This window comes from Lutra lutra, chromosome 7 (genome assembly GCF_902655055.1).
Source record: "Lutra lutra chromosome 7, mLutLut1.2, whole genome shotgun sequence".
Classification (NCBI taxonomy): Eukaryota; Metazoa; Chordata; class Mammalia; order Carnivora; family Mustelidae; genus Lutra; species Lutra lutra.
The window spans coordinates 118,233,678-118,253,226 of NC_062284.1; the positions used below are offsets into that span (position 1 = coordinate 118,233,678).

The 19,549-nt window shown below is 43.1% G+C and overlaps 1 protein-coding gene across 6 annotated transcripts in view; it reads left to right on the forward strand.

Moving 5' to 3' along the window:
* TTC7B (tetratricopeptide repeat domain 7B) overlaps positions 1 to 19,549 on the forward strand; it is a 247,823-nt gene that overhangs the window by 65,642 nt on the left and 162,632 nt on the right. For all 6 annotated transcript variants that reach the window (XM_047739337.1, XM_047739338.1, XM_047739339.1 and 3 more), the window contains one exon: positions 14,158 to 14,279. In XM_047739337.1, coding sequence (XP_047595293.1) covers positions 14,158 to 14,279 — 122 coding nt within the window. The remainder of the gene's footprint in view (positions 1 to 14,157; positions 14,280 to 19,549) is intronic.

Here is a 19,549-nt window from a genome sequence, read left to right on the forward strand (position 1 = left end):
TTATTTATTAGTATTGGTTCTTAACTTCAGTCACTAGCAAGAAAAAAATTGGGGAAGAATTTTTGAAGACAAATTGGAGTGTCATGGTATTTTCTCATGATCTGAAGCCACAAAATCATGTTTCTGAGGCAGCCCCATTCTCTGAATAGTGGAGATGTTTGGTGATAGATTTGTTTGCTACCTGAAGGACAATAACTCTTCAGAAAGGGGGAGACCTTGGCTGACCCTTGAGGCAGCTAACTTAAGCTGTGAGAGGGAACAGAGCACTGTGGTAGAGTGATGGCCAGTGTCAAGATCCTGGATTTGCCACCTTTTAGCTGTGGGACTTCGGGCCAGTTACTCAGCCTCTCTGTGCCACCACACGATCCTCATCTGTAAAGTAGCAATAGTGACTGCTCTCAGGCTATGGTGAGGATAGAGTGGCTTAATTAATGTACTTCCTGGTATGTGGTTAGTAACAGTTAAATGTTAGCTTTGTTGTCATGTTTTGTACCTGTGTCACCTGCCAGTGGACTCTTTACTCATCTTAGAAGATTTCAGATAAGTAGAACATTAGAAACATGCTGTTTTGTTTTTTTTTTTTAAGATTTCATTTCTTTATTTGACAGAGAGATCACCGGTAGGCAGAGAGGCAGGCAGAGAGAGAGATGGGGAAGCAGGCTCCCCGCTAAGCAGAGAGCCTGATGCGGGGCTCGATTCCAAGACCCTGGGATCATGACCTGAGCCAAAGGCAGAGGCTTTAACCCGCTGAGCCACTCAGGTGCCCCAATGTTAATTTTTTTTTTAAATTTTATTTCTTTATTTGACAGAGAGAGATCACAAGTAGGCAGAGAGGCAGGCGGAGAGAGAGGGGGAAGCAGGCTCCGGCTGAGCAGAGAGCCCGATGTGGGGCTCCATCCCAGGACCCTGAGATCATGACCTGAGCTGAAGGCAAAAGCTTAACCCACTGAGCCACCGAGGTGCCCCCCAATGTTAAATAATTTTTAACAGAATATTTACAGAGTAATTTTTCTTGGGAGAACTTGGTTTTCCCTCTCTTGTGCAGAAGCTGATGGGATAGCATCTGACCCCCACCAGAGTCTCCATGTCATATCTGGGCTCTGGGCTTCTGTTTACCCGCCGACTGTCTGACCTTGGTCCAGTCGTGTATTTCTGTGTGCTGCAGCTTCCTGTTCTCACGGGGGAGCTAATATTGCCTGATTTGTCTGGGGCTAGAGAACTCGTGAGCCAGCTGCCATAGGAAATTTCCATGTATTCTTGTCCCCCCCACCCCGTCTGAAGGTGGAGGCAGGGCCAAAGAATATTTGAATACACGAATTTGAATATTTGAAATATTTCAAATATTTGAAAATTTGAATACACAAAAGCAGGGCAATTAACTATTTATTTAGTGTTGTTCTTGTTCTATTAGGGTAATAGAGCCATCTAATTTTCTCTGATAGTTTGTTCTCTGAAGGGGAATAAAAGATACTTCCAAAATTGTGCATATACAACAACTTAATCAGACAAATTGAGTTAGATTAGAAATGACAGAGGCTGTCCTTGATTTGTTTCTCTTCAGACGGTGGCATCCTGCCAACGGTAAATAAAGTTACCTGCCCCACCAGGAGCTTCTCGTGGTGCCGTGATAGGAATAACGATGACTTCACTCTTGAATATCATACTCTGAGCCCTGCTTTTGGCAAATGAAATCATCCCGTCTCTGTCCTTTGCCGGCAGCAGCTGACCAGCTGCTTATGGCTGTCCTGAGCAGACCAGGCTGGAACTTCACCTTCTGCCGACAGTTCACTTCTTCACACCCTATTTGCGAGAAGAAGTGAATGCTAAATGATGGGCTGCCAATCGACTTTGATGGGTAGTTTTAGGGCTAAAGTTTTGAGGAGAAACAGGCAGTCCCCGAATATTGCCAGGCCCCACTGGAATTCCTCTGTTCTTCAGGGAGTCGCTCCCTGGTGAGCGTGGCCAGGCCCTGGCCTCCTTTCCTCCTCGCTGTTGGGGGGGGACTTGCAGCCACAGAGCTGAGGTGCCAGACTTGGTGGTGGGTGAGATTCAGGTGCATCTTGAATTCGAATGAGACATCCCAGGAGAAGTGCTCGGTGCTGCTGATGGCAGAGGTGGGGTATGACTCTAGGGCTCCACATAGCCATGTTTTGGGCTTTCACATGTGAGACAAAATAAAGGCAAAGCTTCTGCCTTCCGTGCCCTTTCCATTCCCTCCCTCTCCACTCGAGCCAAAGTGGCAGGGACCAGGTTCTTCCTTGAAGAAATGTCAAGCCAGTGATCAGCCCGTAAATGCACTCTGACTCTAGGCCTGCCATCTGACTGACTGGGATGGGAGGCCATATGCACTTGAAACTGAGTTAGAAAAGTCTGGAAACCAGAAAAGGACAGTAGCTTCTTTTAATTTCCATACATTCTTGGTTAGTCTTTGTCCTCATAATCTTACAGCATTAAAGAGTGTTGTATTTTTCACTCAACATTATGTCAACACTTGAAAATGTTTTCATGGAGATACACTATTTCATCAAGTGCATGGCCTCTATGATATAATTACCTTATTGTTGGGTCCGAACTGTTGTAAATAATGCTGATGTTGCCTTCCTTCTGGTAACTCTCCCCTTGCTTTCATTGTTTCCCAAGGGCAGATTCCCACAAGTGGAGGTATTTTTGACATTCTCTTTAACTACATATTGTGTTCCATTTGCTTGCTACGAGTCATGCCAACATCTCCCTTTGGCGCGGTGCAGGGGGATGTGGTCGCTTTGCACTCTTGACGGGGTTGCTGTTATGTCAATGTTATTTTGCTGGTTTGCTAGGTGACAGTGGTGCCTTGCTTGCAATTTTGGTTTGCATTTCTTTGACTATCAGTCAGGGTGAATTTTTTTCCCATCTGTTTGCTTATGATTTATATTTCATTTCTTTTTGAATTACAGCATTATTGAGATAGCATTCACATACCATACAAATCACCCATTTAAAGTACACAATTCAATGCTTTTTAATATATTTAGAGTCATACAACCATCACCAATCTTTAATTCCAGAACAGTTTTGTTGCCCCAAAAAGAAACCCTGTCCCACTAGCACTCACTCTCCATTTACCTCTGATCTCCCCCAGTCTGAACAGATTTGTGTATTCTAGAAATTTCATACAAATAAAGTCATGGGGTCTTTTATGACTGGCTCCTTCGGCATGTCCCAATGCTGCATTTCTTTCTACTGACAAATAATATGCGATTTTACGGATATGCTACATTGGGTATAATTATCTATTCATCATTTATCATTTATCATTTGGGTTGCTTCCACCTTTGGGCTCTTATAATAAGGCTTCAACAAACATTCATATACAAGATTCTGCGTGGACAATGCTTTCATTTTTCTTGGGTATATACCTAGGAGTGGAATTGCTGGGTCATATGGTAACTTTATGTTATATTCCATTCTTGTCTGTGTATCCATTCTTGTCTGTGTATACTTTCTGTCCAGTTTTTGGATGAAGTCATTGACAATTTGAATAAAGTCTACATCATAAATATGTTAACTCTTTAATCATATTTGCTCTGAGTATTTTCTCAGTCACTAAATTTACATTTTTAAGTTGCTCATATATTTTAAATCTGTATATAGTTTAACCTGATTTTTTTTTCATTTATTTCATTGTTTTAAAGCTGAAATATTGGGATAGACTCCCTCCAAGATTTAAAAAGTTTTCAGTCCTTTTCCATATTTTCAAAACAACTTTTAACTTCCAAATCTTCTTGGGATTTATTTTGTTGTGTGACACTAGATATGACTCTAAATGAATGTTTTTCTCAAATTTCACTACCATTTTAAGATGATCTTATCTCTGTTTTTTTACATTTGCTATCACATATTTTAAGTAATTTAATAAAATTTTAGATATCGTAGTAATTCCTGGCTTTCCTATTTTGTTCTGCTGATCTTATATTGTACCAGTATGACACCATTCAATAAGTACTTCTTTATGACTGGTTTCAACATCTGAAAGGATTGTAACTACATATCACTTGTAATTTTCAGAATATCCCCGGTTCTTTTCTGATGATACCGCAAGGTGAATTTTAGAATAATTTTCTTGAGTTCTAAAAAAATCCTGTTGGGATTGGTTGGATTTTATGAACCCTATACATAATTTGGAGAATTATATTTAGTCTTCACTCATCTATGACCATGATATCTCTTTCCATTTTGCAAGACCTTTTGTTTCACAGATTTTAGTAGGTTTATTTTATTCCCAGATTTTCCTATTTGTATTGTTTTATGAATAGGATCATAATTTTTTAAATTATATTTTCACATAGCAATGCTTCTGATTTTTTAATTCACTTACACAAACATTTATTGAGTCCCTTTTTTTTTTTTTTTCAGAGAGATAGCAAGAGCATGAGCAGGGGTGAGGGTGAGAGAGAGGGAGAGGCAAACTCCCTGCTGAGCAAGGAGCCCAATGCAGGACTGGATCCCAACCCTGAGATCATGACCTGAGCTGAAGACAGATGCTTAACTGCCTGAGCCACCCAGGCGCCCCTATTGAGTGCTGTCTATGTTCTGTACTGTGCTTGATATCAGGGGCACTGGAATGAAAAAGCCACAGAGCCTGTCCTTAGGAAACATATGATCTAACAAAGACCCAGGCCTGTAAGCAGTGTGGGCCATGCTTTGGTGATGAACACGCAGAGAACTCTGCAAGCCCAGAGAAGTGTCTTGGTGGACCAGCCTGGTAGTTCAGGGATGGTTCCTGAAAGAGAGGACACCTGAGCTGAATTTTGAAGGCTGACAAGGGTAAAGACACAGGAATATTAGCCACAGTGCTGAATTCTACAAAAATAGAGTTGATTCTTTTCATTTTTCTAAGAGTATGACTATGTGGCAGAGGAATGATTTTTGTTATTATTCCTTCCTATCTCATATTTTCCATTTTATCTCCCTACCTCCAGATTCTCTTTTTTTTTTTTAAGATTTTATTTATTTATTTGACAGACAGAGATCACAATTAGTCAGAGAAGCAGGTAGAGAGAGAGGAGGTAGCAGGCTCCCCGCTGAGCAGAGAGCCCGATGCGGGGCTCAATCCCAGGACCCCGAGACCATGACCTGAGCCGAAGGCAGAGGCTTTAACCCATGGAGCCACCCAGGCGCCCCCCATCTCCAGATTCTTCTTTCCAATCTCCAGATTTTCTAAAACCATGTTAAAAAATAAAGGTATTTTTTGTTCCTACCTAAAGGTAACTCTTTAACATATCCCCATTAAGGATTATTATTATTATTTTTGAAGATTTTATTTATTTATTTGCCAGAGGGAGAGAGAGAGTGAGCACAAACAGGGGGAGCAGCAGGCAGAGGGAGAAGTAGGCTCCCCAATGGGCAAGAAGCCTGATGCAGGACTTGATCCCAGCACCCTGGGATCATGACCTGAGCCAACACTTAATCACCTGAGCCACGCAGGTACCCCTCCATTAAGGATTATAATGTTTATATCCTCATTAAGTTTCCCACTTACAATTTGTAACAATCTTAGTAGGTATAATTATCCCCATTACACAGATGAGGACAGTAAAGGTCTGAGATTGAAGGAATTGTCCCAAGTCCACAAGGGGTGAGGGGTATCAGAACCTGACCTTGAACCTGGGTCTTGGACCTAAAGTCTTTGCCCCTCTTGCTGTCGTGCTTCCTTAGTCACTGCATACATGCTTTTGCCAAAGCAGGCTGTGCGTGTTGAGGATGCTTGTTGGCAGTCCTGTTGCAGGGAAGTGTTTATCCTTAGAACAAGTGGTGGCTTTGACACTGCCAAACAGTGCTCCTGCCCAGGCCCATGTGTTAGAGGCTCTTTGTGAAGAAGGGATGAAATCCAAGATGTTTAGACTTAAGGCTAAACCCTGAGATAAGCTATTCTCTCTGCCTCCCCACTTGTATCTTCCCCATTCTTCCCATTTATAACCTAAAGCCTCATCCTGGCAGCTCTGACCTCTTGTCTTTTGGGCTTTGTTCTGCCAGCAAAGGCAGACCGATGGGACAAAGGGGAAGGAGCTGGACTGCAGAGTCAGGTGGCCATGAGTTTTAGCACTGACTCTAACACTTGCTACCGTGCAGTTTGGGGACTCACCCAGTGGAGCAAAGCTTCACTTCCTCCTTCAGTGTAGTGTGGATCTCAGTGGCTTTTTGTGGGGGAATAAATGAGAGAGCCTATGCGCCTACATAGTGCCTAGTGCAGAGTAGGTTACTTTCTTTCTTTCTTTTTTTTTTTTTTTTAAAGATTTTTATTTATTTATTTGACAGAGATTACAAGTAAGGCAGAGAGGCAGGCAGAGGGAGAGCAGGAAGCAGGCTCCCCGCCGAGCAGAGAGCCCGATGTGGGGCTCGATCCCAGGACCCTGAGATCATGACCTGAGCCGAAGGCAGAGGCTTAACCCACTGAGCCACCCAGGCACCCCCGAGTAGGTTACTTTCTTACTGCTTTTTTTCCTGCATTTCTGGTCGGTCTTGGAAATTCATTCATTCATTCATTCATCATGTATTTCATTCATTTATTCTGTATACTGAATGCTTACCCTGCACCAAACATTGCAGTAGACATTGAACGTTATTAGTAAGTGAAATAGATGTGGCCCTGACTTTGTGGATGCTTCAGCACCACAGAGGGAGACAGTCAGTAGTCAAGTAAAAAAAAAAAAAAATACACTGATAAATGCAGTGAAGGAATAGGATGGGCTGCTGGGAGAGGGAATAATAGAGGTAGGCCTCTGTGATGTTAGGTGGCCACAGAAGTCCCTTCCAACAGGGTGACAATCAAGGTGACACCTCAAGTATGAGAAAGATCACAAGGGCAGCATGACCCAGTTTGTGTTATAGAAAGTTATTCAGACTGCTTGTGGAAAGTGGGAAGGAAGAAAAGGAGCACGAGATGACATGGAGAGTCCGTTTAGGAGACTATTTGGAACTCTCACAAGAAGTGATTGTAGCTTCCGTGAAAATAATTGTTGTAGAAATGGATAGATACGGACATATTTGAGAAATAATTAGGAGGGACATGGTAATAGATTAGAGAGTGTCAGGGTTTCAGACTTTACCTCCCTACCTCCCACCCAGGGTCTGATTTGGGCATCTGGGTGGATGATGTTATTTATTAAGATGGGATAACTAGAAAATTATGTTTTGGGGTGACACTGGGCTTCTAGGAGCTTTACTCATGCTTAGAGTTTTCCTGGGAGTGGAATTTAAGTGGTTCTTGTCCCCAGAAGACATTCTAGGAGCTAGGAGGGAGAGGCCCAGAAAGGGCCCCTTGAGGATGAGCCCCATCCCTGAGGTCTAGGTATATAGGCCCTTCCTAAGACTGAGGCTGGACCAGGAAAACCCAAGAATTTCTCCCTCCCACCACCAGCAATGTAACAAACATAGCACAAAGTAACAAGTAACTGTAGAATACTGCTGGGAAAGGGGCATGAATTTGGAGAGAAATCACCTCTAGCCCAAGCATACAGGAACTGCTGAAAATAGGATGGAACAGAAACACTTAGAAAACCCCTCTGGAATCCCTGGTCCCACAGTAAGCACAAGTCAGTAGCCCACTGCTTGAGGACTTTGAAGTCTGCAGTATATGGAGGTAATTATAGAAACAGCAAACCCAGCCCAACTTCAACTACTGACTGGATTGACTCAGTCCCCCACATTTGTTGCCTTATAGATGAAAAGAGGTGCCCATTTTCAGGTATAAATATTATTTACCTCGTCCTTATTCTCTACACACAATCTTCAACATTGTATTTAAAAGTATGAGATATACACAAGTGCACACACAAACTATTGTGAGGAGCAATAAGCAAAATGAAACCCAGAAGTGACCCGGTATTGGAGCTATCAGATAAGGAGCTTGAAAATATCACTGAATAGTATGTTAGAGATGGGGCGCCTGGGTGGCTCAGTGGGTTAAAGCCTCTGTCTTCAGCTCAGGTCATGGTCCCAGGGTCCTGGGATTGAGCCCCACATCGGTCTATCTGCTTAGCAGGGAGCCTGCTTCCTCCTCTCTCTTTCTGCCTGCCTCTCTACCTACTTGTGATCTCTGTCTGTCAAATAAATAAATAAAATATTTTTTTAAAATAGTACATTAGAGGATATTGTGGAAAAAGTATACAACATACATAAAGAGATGCGAATTTCAGCAGAGAGACAGAAACTATAAAAATGTAAAACTGAAATGCTAGAAATGATAAAACATGATATAAGAGATGAAGAAACTTTTTTTGTTAAGATTTCATATTTGGGGCACCTGGGTGGCACAGTCAGTTAAGTATCTCACTCCTGGTTTTGGCTCAGGTCAGGATCTTGTGGGTTCTGGGACTGATCCCCATGTTGGGCTGCAGGCTCAGCAGAAGGTCTGTTTGAAGATTCTCTTCTCCCCTTCCCCCACTCTCATGCATGTGTGTGCACGTGCTCTCTCTCTCAAATAAATAAATAAATCTTTTAAATAAAAGGTTTTATTTTTAAGTAATCTCTACCTCCCCAACATCGGACTCAGACTTACAGCCCCAAGATCAAGAGTCACATGCTCTCCAGGAGCCCCAAGATAAATAAGTTTTTTGATGGCTTATTAGAATGCTGGACACAGCTAAGGAAAAAATCTTTCAGTTGAAGGTAGGTTAGTAGAGATGATTCAAATAGAAACACAAAAAGAAAAGAAAAAAAGAGTGGGGAAAACCAAAACAGAGCATCCAAGAAATACAGAAAAAATATGTATTTGGTGTCCATAAAGGAGAGGAGATAGAAGCTGAAACAGAAGAACTATTTGAAGAGAAAATGGCTGAGAGTTTTTCAAAATTACTGAAACACAACAAACCACATATCCAAGAATCTCAGAGGACCCCAAGCAGGATAAACAGAAACCTACACTTAGATGAATTGTAGTTAACTATTGAAAATCAAAGACAGAATCTTGAAGGAAGCTAGAGAAAATGAAACTTTAAATACAGAAGAATAAAAGCTAGTAGTTACAGCAGATTTGTCATTAGAAACTATGCAAGTTAGAAGATATCAGAGAGATGGTTTTAAAGTGCTGGATGAAAAATTTCAAAACACCTTTGATGAAAGAAGACAAAGACTTTGTTTTTTTTTATAGGACAAACAAAAGTTGAAAGAATGCATTAGCAACAGACCTGCATAACAAGAAATGTTAAAAAAGTTTCAAACAGAAGAAAATAAAGATACATACAATGAAATAAAGATCATCATCAATGGTGACTACAAGCATACATATAAAAGACTTTTTCTTATTTTTAATTTTTAAAAAATATAATTGACCACCTAAACCAATAATAGTAACATATTGTGGGATATACAATAGGAGTAAGATGTGTGACAACCAAAGCACAGAAGATGGGGGAAGAAATGTAAGTATATTGTTATAAAGCATTTATACTATATATGAATTGGTGTGATATTATTTGAACATAGACCGTGATAAACTAAAGAGCTATATTACTTACCTTTGGGCAGCCAAGAGATGGAGGATGGGGACATGGGTGAATGGACAGGTAGACAAACATAATTAACCAGTCATTAGTGGAAATGAAATGGAATCATCAAAAAAGAAGAAAGAGAGAGGGGCACCTGGGTGGCTCGTGGGTTAAAGCCTCTGCTTTCAGCTCAGGTCATGATCCCAGGGTCCTGGGATTGAGCCCCACATTGGGCTCTCAGCTCAGCGGGGAGCCTGCTTCCCCCTCTCTCTCTGCCTGCCTCTCTGCCTACTTGTGATCTCTGTCAAATAAATAAATTAAAAAAAATGTTTTTTAAAGCAGAATGAGAGAGAAAAAAAGAAACAACAGATGGGACAATAAAAAAACAACAAGCAAGATGGTTCCAATTATGTAATGGTTACATTAAATGTAAATGGTCTGAACAATTAAAAGGAAGAGATTTTCAGATTAGATGAAAATGCAAGCCCTAATGTATGCTATCTTATAAGAAAACCATTTAAAATTAATATATAAGTTGACAAAAAGTAAAATTATATACCATGTAAACAATAATCAGAACAAAGCTAGGGTGATTATTACATCAGAGAGTAGAATTTAGAACAAGGAATATTTTCAAGCGATAAAGGGAGAAGTTACACTAGAAAGGATTCAATTAATCAACAAGGCACTGTAATTCTAAAAGTATATGTAGCTAATAGTAGAGCTTCTAAATGTCCAAAACAAAATGTATAGAAGAATTTATAACATTAAATGTGTATTAGGAAAAAAAAATTCAAATCCATGGTCTAAATTTCCAATTTAAGAAACTAGAAAAAGGACAAATTAAAGCCAAAGCAAGCAAAAGGAAGGGAATAATAAAGATCAGAACAAAAATCAATGAAATAGAAAAGAGATAAACAGAGAAAATCAGTGAAACTAAAAATGGATTCTTTGAAAAGATCCATAAAATTTGTAAACTATTAACAAGATTGAACAAGAATAAAAGAAAAGACATAAATTACCAACACCCAAGATGAGGAGATGGTACCATAGATTCATAAACATTAAAAGGCTTCAAGGGAGGGCACCGGGGTGGCTCAGTGGGTTAAAGCCTCTGCCTTTGGCTCAGGTCATGATATCAGGATCCTGGGATCAAGCCCTGCATCGGGCTCTCTGCTCAGCAGGGAGCCTGCTTCCTACTCTTTCTCTCTCTGCCTGCCTCTTTGCCTACTTGTGATCTCTATGTGTCAAGTAAATAAATAAGATCTTAAAAAAAAAAAAAGACTGTGAGGGGAGGGGTGTCTGGTTGGCTCAGTCAGTGGAGCATGTGACTCTTGATTTTGGGGTTGTGAGTTTGAGCGCCGCGTTGGGTGTAGAGATTACTTAAAAAATAAAATCTTTTTTTTTTTTTTTTTTTTAAGATTTTATTTATTTGAGAGAGAGAGTGAGCATAGAAATAGAAGCTGAAAGCTGGACATAGAACTTGATCTCAGGACCCTGAGATCATGACCTGAGCCAAAGGCAGACACTTAACCGACTGAGCCACTCAGGTACCCTAAAAAATAAAATCTTAAAAAAAAAAAGGGGGGATGCCTGGGTGGCTCAGTTGGTTAAGCGGCTGCCTTCGGCTCAGGTCATGATCGCAATGTCCTGGGATTGAGTCCCACATCGGGCTTCTTGCTCAGTGGGAGCCTGCTTCTCCATCTGCCTCTGCCTGCCACTCTGTCTGCCTGTGCTCACTCTGACAAATAAATAAATAAAATCTTTAAAAAAAAAGAAAAAAAAGGTGGTAAGGGAAAATTGTGACCAACTTTATGCCAATAAATGTGATCACTTAAAAAAAAATTCCCTGAAAGACACAAACTACTGAAGTTCACTGAAGAAGGAATAGGTAACCAAAATATTCTTGTGTCTATTAAAGAAATTTAATTGTAGTTAAAAGCCTTTCCATAAAGAAAACTACAGGTCAAGTTGACTTTATTGGTGAATTCTACCAAACATTAAAGGAAGAAATGACAGCAATACTATAAAAACTTCCAGAATACAGAAGAGGAGGAAAACATTCCCTAACTCATTTTATGAGACTGATATCTCTTATGAATATAGATGCAAATATCCTTAACAAAATATCAGCAAACCAAATCCAACAACATATAGAAAAGATTATACACCATGACTAAGCAAGATTCATTTCAGGAATGCAAGCTGACTTTACATGTGAAAATCAATTAATGTAATGTGTCAGTAGAATAAAAGACAAAACCCATATTATAATGATAATTTCAGTAGAGGTAGAGAAAGCATTTGACAAAATCCAGTACCATTTCTCGTGATAGGAATAGAAGTTCACATCTTCAACCTGATAGAAGGCACCTATGAAAAACCTACATCTAACAACATTTATAATAGTGAAAGACTGGATATTTCCCCCCTAAGATCAGGAGCAAGACAAGGATGTCTGCTCTCTCTACTTCTATCCAGTATTGTAGTAGAGGTTCTAACCAATGCAATTAGGCAAGATAAAGAAATAAAAGACATGTAGGTTGAAAAGGGAGAGGTTAGACTATCTCTGTCTGCAGATGGCATGGTCTTGTATATAGACGATCCTAAGGAATTCACACTTACAGACCCTATTTTAACTAGTAAATGATTTCAGCAAGATTATAGAATACAAGGTTGGTATAAAAACTACACCTTTTTTTCTCTACACTAACAACCTGAATATGGAATTAAGAAAACAATTTCGTTTATAATAGCATCAAAAGATGCAAATACTTGGGAATAATAAAAAGAAGTGCAAACCTTATACCTTGAAAAATACAAATCACTATTGAAAGAAATTAAAGAAAACCTAAATAGTGGTAAGACATCTCACTTTTATGGAGCAAAAGACTTAATTTGTTAAAATATATCTGTATCTACATCTATACTCTCTCCATGCACCCACACACATATATACATATAATAAATACAAGATTTATTTTTAACTAAGACAAGTGCCCATACCTTTAATGCCTCTGTGTAAAAAAACCACATTTTTCTGAAGTTGAGTGATTACTTTGGTCACATTTTAGTTTCTCCTGTTAAATTTAATTAAAATTAAATGTGATGGTTTCCATTTAAAACTGGCATACGAAACACAATCTCAGTTTTTGGAAAATGACTTTTACCTTTCTTTCCCTGATACGTATGTATAGAGATACCTGAATTATTGTTCAATAAATGTTACCTGGTTATTTCTGTGCGGTGGAATTTTGAGATGATTTTTAATTTTCTTTGCTGTACTGAACTGGCTTTGCTTTACAGTAATCACAGCATTTTTAAAAATTAAAAACTATTCTTGAAAGCAAATGAAGGCTAATTTTTTTAAAAGTTTAAGTATTGGGCCTCCAAGTGGAGATGACAAGGAAGCAGTTGAATGTATGAGTCTAGTGTTCCGAAGGAAAGTCTGCAGCAGAGAGGATAACTTTGGGAGCTGGCTTCAGAGATTTCTATGGGTGAGATCATCCTGAGAGAGACTTACAGGGGACCGCACTCTTTGCATATGCAGCCCTTGGAGGATGTGTTGGGGAGGAGCCTGCAGTAAAGCCCAAAATGACAGTTCGCAGGGGTAGGAGGAACACCTACTGCTTAGCACTCGTAGAGCCAAGTGCTAAGTCAGGAAGGAGCCAGGCAGTTTTGATAAGATGCTGGGATGTAGTTCAAATGCAAGGGTTGCCCACCTGGATTTCATCCCACAACATCTGTTCATTGTGCACTTTCTTTGCTGTTTCCCGAAGCTTAAAAGTTAGAGAACCAGCAATTGCTTCAACTCCACATGGAGAATAATTCTGAGACCTCTAGAGTGTCTGAGCTTTGGCTTACAGCTGGGTCTTTGAAGGGCTGCTGACTTTCAGCAGATGGGGACAACATGTTTGGAGAACACGTGTAGGGTTTTTAAATGGGCCGCAAGGAGCTTCTGTTTGATAAATGCTTTATTTCACTTGCCAGTATAAAGCGGGTAACCTCTAATAGTAGACATGTGTTTACACTTCTCTGTAACCCACTCGACTTGAAGGTCTTTCTCCTGATTCGTTGGCAGTCTTTCCTGTGGGGCTAAACATTTAGACCTTTACAAGCTCATCATCTGTTGACAAAAGATCAAGTTTTGGGAGAGAGAGAGCTTAGTTTGTTTTTCTCCGAGGTCCCCTTGAGAGTCCACAGGCCTTGGCTTTGAAGCGTAGAGAGTGCGCCCTCCCTGGGGAATTTCGGGGCCAGTGCCACTCACGGTGCTTCTCAGCTTAGCTTTCCTTGGGTTCATCAAGCTTACTTAGGGCTGGAGCCTTGGCCCACCTGTCTGTGACCTCGCCCATCGGTGGACGGTGACTCTTCGTGCCTGTTGCCAGGACCTGTTTCTTACTCACTCTGCCTTTCTGGCCACATCCTGGCACCTAGCAGAGCCCCTCCGCCTCAGTGCTTCCGCTAGCACTGTACACCCCTCAGCACCCTTCAGTCCTGAGCCCTCCGTGCCAGGAGAGCTGGGCACACCCTGGCTTTCCTAGTCTTCGTGCCCACCTCTGCACCAGTCCCCATGCTCCGATGCTGGTGTGAGGAAGCTGATCCGTCAGGTCGTGCGGCGCGTTTAGAGATGTGGTTTGAAAGGAGTAGGCTTGGATGTGGATCTGATTAGTTCTCCGATTTTCTCCCCTTCCAGGTAATACTTACCAATATTCAAAACAGAAGCCCTAAGCCTGGCCCTGCTCCCCACGATCAAGAACTAGGTTTTTTCCTAGAAACAGGACTTCAGAGAGCCCATGTCCTCTATTTCAAAAATGGGTAAGCCTTCTTCGTTTTTTAACTCAGGTTCCTAAAGGAGAAAAGTAGAAAGCCTCACCATGCTATCTCCGGTTTAGCTATTGTATCAGAGCAATTTTAAATATGAACTATGATTGGAAGAGTTTTTTAAAATCGTGAATGTAGGCTCTTTTGTCTCTTCTCCCCCAGCTCTCTCCCTTTGCCATGAGGTGTAAAGGTGGGAGAAGGGAGGAAGGAGGGCCCCTTCGTGAGTGGGAGTCATAGGTTGGAAGCACCAGCTGGGTGGGTGGGTCTCTGGGGAGTCAGCTTTATGCCACACCCCCTCTCCTGGGCAGTGGAGGCCAAGGCCAGCCCCTTTGGTTGGGGGAGGAGTCAGTGACCTGAAATCCCCACACGCACGGTCATCTCCGGTTGGCATCTCAGTTCAGAGATTGGGTCTGCCAAATCTCTAGCAGTTTTTAGGAAAGTGAGTGTGGTTCTGCTGTCACTCGGGCACACTTTTACCTTGAACTGCTTTTGAGAAGGGTTTAGGAAAGTTTATCAACGCGAACGTGAGGGATAGCTCTCCGATACATTTGACGTTTGTTTTCCTTTCTGTGTTGCTTTTATGAGAAATGCGATGATTGTCTTCCAAATCTCTTCAGCTGTCCCTTGTTTTGACCTTGTGCTGCAGGATAGATGTGCATGAAGACCCACAGTAGGTATCTGGCTTCTCCGTAGCTCCTCGTAGGCCTGTTCCCCTTCCTCTAGAAATAGCCCAGTAGTGCTTGGAACCACAGAGGGGACATGAGTCCCAGCCTTTGGATAAATGAACAGTGGAGTTGCTCCCTCTTCATTTTCAAGAGGTTTCAAGGTTCATCAAACCTTGGGGCGTAGCTCACGGAAGTGGCGTTTCTTCTGCCCAGTGGCTCAGAGACATGTGCAATCATTTCTCATTTGTTGCCGGTAAATGCTTTCCAAATCCCGTTAAATTGTTGGTTGGCTCCAAAGGCCATTGGTTCAGATCAACACAGCGCGTGAAGGGTCTCAGTAACACCCCAAGGTTTGGATTGGCCTGAGGCCTTGGTGGCCGAGAAGATGCTCTCGAGTTTGATCTCATCTGCCATGGATTGGGATCATGTGAGCAATAGTGCATGTCCTCTAAGCTGAATTTTTAGTTCTATTTCCTATGGTGTTGTAAATAGAGGGGGAAGGGAGTGAACGTGGAATTTTTTTTTTTTGAGTGATTTGTTTCTTCTCCCTATTGACAATAAATGGTTGTCGTCACAGAGGAACCCCAACCCTGCTCTCTCTTCCTCTAACCTCTAAGTGTTTTGTGCTCGACTCCCATAGGCAAGACCAGAGGCAGGAATGCATTCGCTTGGGGCTCTCAGGGGTGCCAAACCACTACTTCTATTGAAAATGCTTTGGATTTTAGGATTGGTAAAGGTGGGCTGGATAATTTATTTTCATCTGAAGCCTACTCATTGAAGAGGAAGAAGCTAGTCCTCTTGGGCTCTGACCTCCTGCCCTGAAATGTTGGCTGCCCACTGGAATCCAACTAAAAAATAATAATGATGACAGGTTTGCCCTAGAAGACTGATTACATGCCAGGAATTGCTTAGCGGCTCATTTCTCTTTTTATTTTACCCAAGTTCAAGGAGATTCCCATTGACGTAGCCAAAGTGAAGGGACTGCTTAACTTTGAAGACTTTTCTCCTTTTTTGTCCTCTCACTCTTTTTATGGCTTCAAAGACCAGTGATAGGATTGGCCAACTTCTCTAGAGGGTTCTTGCTAGCTACCACGTCCTTTGTAGCTGGAATGAGAGATTACTTTGAGGTAGATGGAGGCGAAGGCCAGTTTGGGGACCACAGACTATGGATGAAAGGAGAGAAAGCAGCAGGAGCTTTTGGGCATGTCCAGTGCTTCCAGGCTGTCTGACTTAGAGCAGTGGATTTCTCAGGGCCCAAGAGCCACGCCTGGGTCATTGTCAATGGACTTTCACAGCTGGGATCTCTGTGGAGTAGGTGGGGACATCTGGAGGTAGCTGCTGTCCATAAGCACCAGTGGCTTCCCACATCCGGTCTTCTGATGTGTTTGCTCCTTTTTGTTTTCCTGCACTTTATTTTTTAAATTATTTTTATTTTTATTTATTTTTTTTGGAGAGAGAGAGAGAGCACATGCGTAGCAGGAAGGGGGAGAGGGTGAGGGAGAGAGAGAATCTTAAGTGGACTCCATGCCCAGCACGGAGCCTGACATGGGGCTTGATCTTACAACCCTGAAATCATGACCTGAGCCAAAACCAAGAGTTGGACACTTAACAGACGGAGCCACCCAGGTGCCCCTCTGCACTTTAGAAATCTGCATCTGGAAGGGTATCTTGGACAGGGTTTGATTTGCAAGGATTAAGGAAATGGGCTATAGAAGAGCTTTGCAATAAGAGATGGGAATTGATAAAGCCCATCTTTGTCTTAAGAAATGTACTTCGGTATCTTCAGCTTCGCAGTTGTCATCCCTGAGGACTTACTGAGTTTTAGTAATTAATCTTATTCTTTTATCATCCTCCCATCTTTCCCAAGAGTACGTGCCAAACCAGTGAACTCGGGTCTCTTTCAGAAAGGACCCGAGTCCCAGACCAAGGCTCTTCCTTCACCATCCTTGATCTCCACAGCGTCGGCTCTCTCCCGGGCACTGGTGCCCTGCGAGGCTGGCGCCATGACTAGTGTTGTCCCCGTGTGCCCACGGTGACCTGGCTGCTAGGATCTGCCATCCGTCCTCCCAGCACTGCTCCACTCAGGGGAAAGGCTGTGTGTGCAGAGGCCGGGTCCGACCCTCTGACAGTGAGTGGTCTCTTCACCCTGCCTCACCGAGGCACTGGTGATGAAACCTTGCCAGGGGTGGTTCCCAGCCTGTGCTGTCGATTGGGGTTTTCTCCTCCCACTTTCCCTTGCATCTTATCCAGCACACGCCTCAGATCCTGTTTTCTTCTCGCTCCTCCCCTTTTCCTCTCCCCCCTCGCCCCCTGTAACCTCTTTCCTCCCGGAGGCACAGAATACCTGGTGCCACCCGAGCCCCACCAAGCCACTTCTGTTTCGTGTCTAGTTCTCCTGTCCCTCTGGATAGCAGGAATAAGTCTGCGAGGGATGAAGAAAACCCTCTTGCTCAGCTCTGCCGAGGGGGAAATGAGAGTGCATTAGCCTCAGAGGGTTGGGACACAAGCTCCAAGGGTTTCTGGACTTGCCCAGGCAGGCACTCAGAGGAAGAGCAGCAATTTGGAACCAGTCCTTCTCCTCACTGGGTCTCAGTTTCTTTATCTGTAAAATGGGTCTAACACCACCTCCCCCCACCCCATCACAGAGCTGAGGTGAGACACAAGTAAGACAACATGTGTGGAAGCACTTTGCAAGTCATCAGGCAGGTAGCGGGCACCCAGCTGGCGTTTCCAGGGAAGCGGATGCCTGGCCGACTTTCCAGCAGGACGGGACTGGGTGAAGGTTGGCCTCCAGTGGAAGTGGGAGTTTGCCAAGCACCCATCACTCACTTGATTGCTGAGCCTCCATGACACATTTTTCAGGGAAGGGCATTTATTTTCGACTGCTGGTTTAGGTGAGCTTGGCTCAAGATGTGTCCTGGTTGAGTGGCCTAGTGCTAATGACTGAAGACCTTGTCGTTGTGCCAGGGAAAGGAGGTGGGGTGACTGGTCTCATGTGGTAGGGAGGGGTGTCTGCTGGGCAGCACAGCTAGTGCCCAGAGATGGCTTCAGCCTGGGGGTCCCCTCAGCCTTGTTGTTTGGAGTTTTTTTAAAAGATTTTTAAAATTTTATTTTAAAATAATCTCTATACCCAGTGTGGGGCTTGAACTCACAACCCTGAGATCAAGAATCACATACTCCCCACTGAGCGAGCCAGGCACCCTCCTCCCCTCAGCCTTCGAAGGGGAAGAGAAATGATACTCCTCACTGGAGTCCTTATGGCCAGAATTTCCAGGAAGCTTGGATTTGGGGTACCAGTTATGGTCTGCGTGCTGGTTTAGTAATATTTGCCCAACTCTTATCAACAAAGGGTGGCAAAGGACATTTCAAGTATCTTTGCTTCTGGTCAGCCCTGTCAGACGCACTGGCTAGGCAAAATGCATGGCAGCCGGTGTTTTCCTTGGCTCTGAATTGGTTTTAATTCAGGGAGGGTGCAGATACATTAAAACAAAAAGGCCAATGCCCCGCACCTCCTGGGAGACATGCCCGTGGGTCATACTCTTTGCTGGGGTACATCACGGAGTTCTGCTCAGGAGACCCCTGGAGAAGACGACCTGGAGAAGGTGGGAAGTCGGGGTACCATGAAACTCCGGTGGCTCTATGATGCTTGGTGCCAGGCCAGGGAATAAAGTCATGTAGAGGGGAGTTTGGGGAGTTTTGTTATAGTGAATCCAACAGACCACTGATTACCACTGTGCACTGGCTTTAAAAATCCCCAGACTTCCTCGGTAATTTTGTTGACCTTCGTGACTCTTCAGCTCTGCTTGCTGTGGCCAAGAACTAGCAGGCCGAGAAAGTGTCCCAGCGGCTGCTGAGGAGGGCGCTTCCTATGTTTCCGTCCCAGAGACAGTAGCCGCAGCAGCCAGCCCACATGGTCATGGGGCGGGGGCCGGCCAGGAAGCGAGGGGGGCCTCCGTGCTGGCTCCCCAGGCTCCAGAGCAGCTTAGACTTGGCCTGTGCATTCTAGCATTCTGACTGTCTTCCCTTCCGCAGTGGTAAGTAGTGTTCACTTTTTAAACCGCACATGACTTTTTATAGCGTAAGTCAAATGCAATGAATAGAGAATTCAGACACGTTTCTGGGAAGCATTTAATATGCATCAACTTTCTGTCCATGAACAGTCTTTGAGAGAAATTCAGATATTAGAAGGAAATGGGCCTGCATTTTAGGAGACAGTCGGAGAGAAGGAAGGGTTTAGATGTAAATGTAGGTAATGCGGTTCTGTTGTATAAAGGAGTAAACCATGGGAGAACACCTGATCACTTTAACTGACCGAAGTGAGCTCGAGTTTCTAGGCCCATTTATTCCTTCATTCAGGAAGGTCATTTGTTCATCACGTAAGGAGGATGACTTGCCTGCATGTTAGGTACTGGACCCTATCCTAGGCAGCAGCAAGGAGGAGAAGCAACGTCCCTGCCTTGCTACAACGCACAGCCCCATGGGGAATTAAGGGTGCAAACGAGCAGTTTCAGGATAGTTTGTGTGTGCTGACCAGGTGAGTTCAGCTTGCCACAAAAGCAAATAAGGAAGCTGCCGTATGGGCACAGCTGCACGATCTGG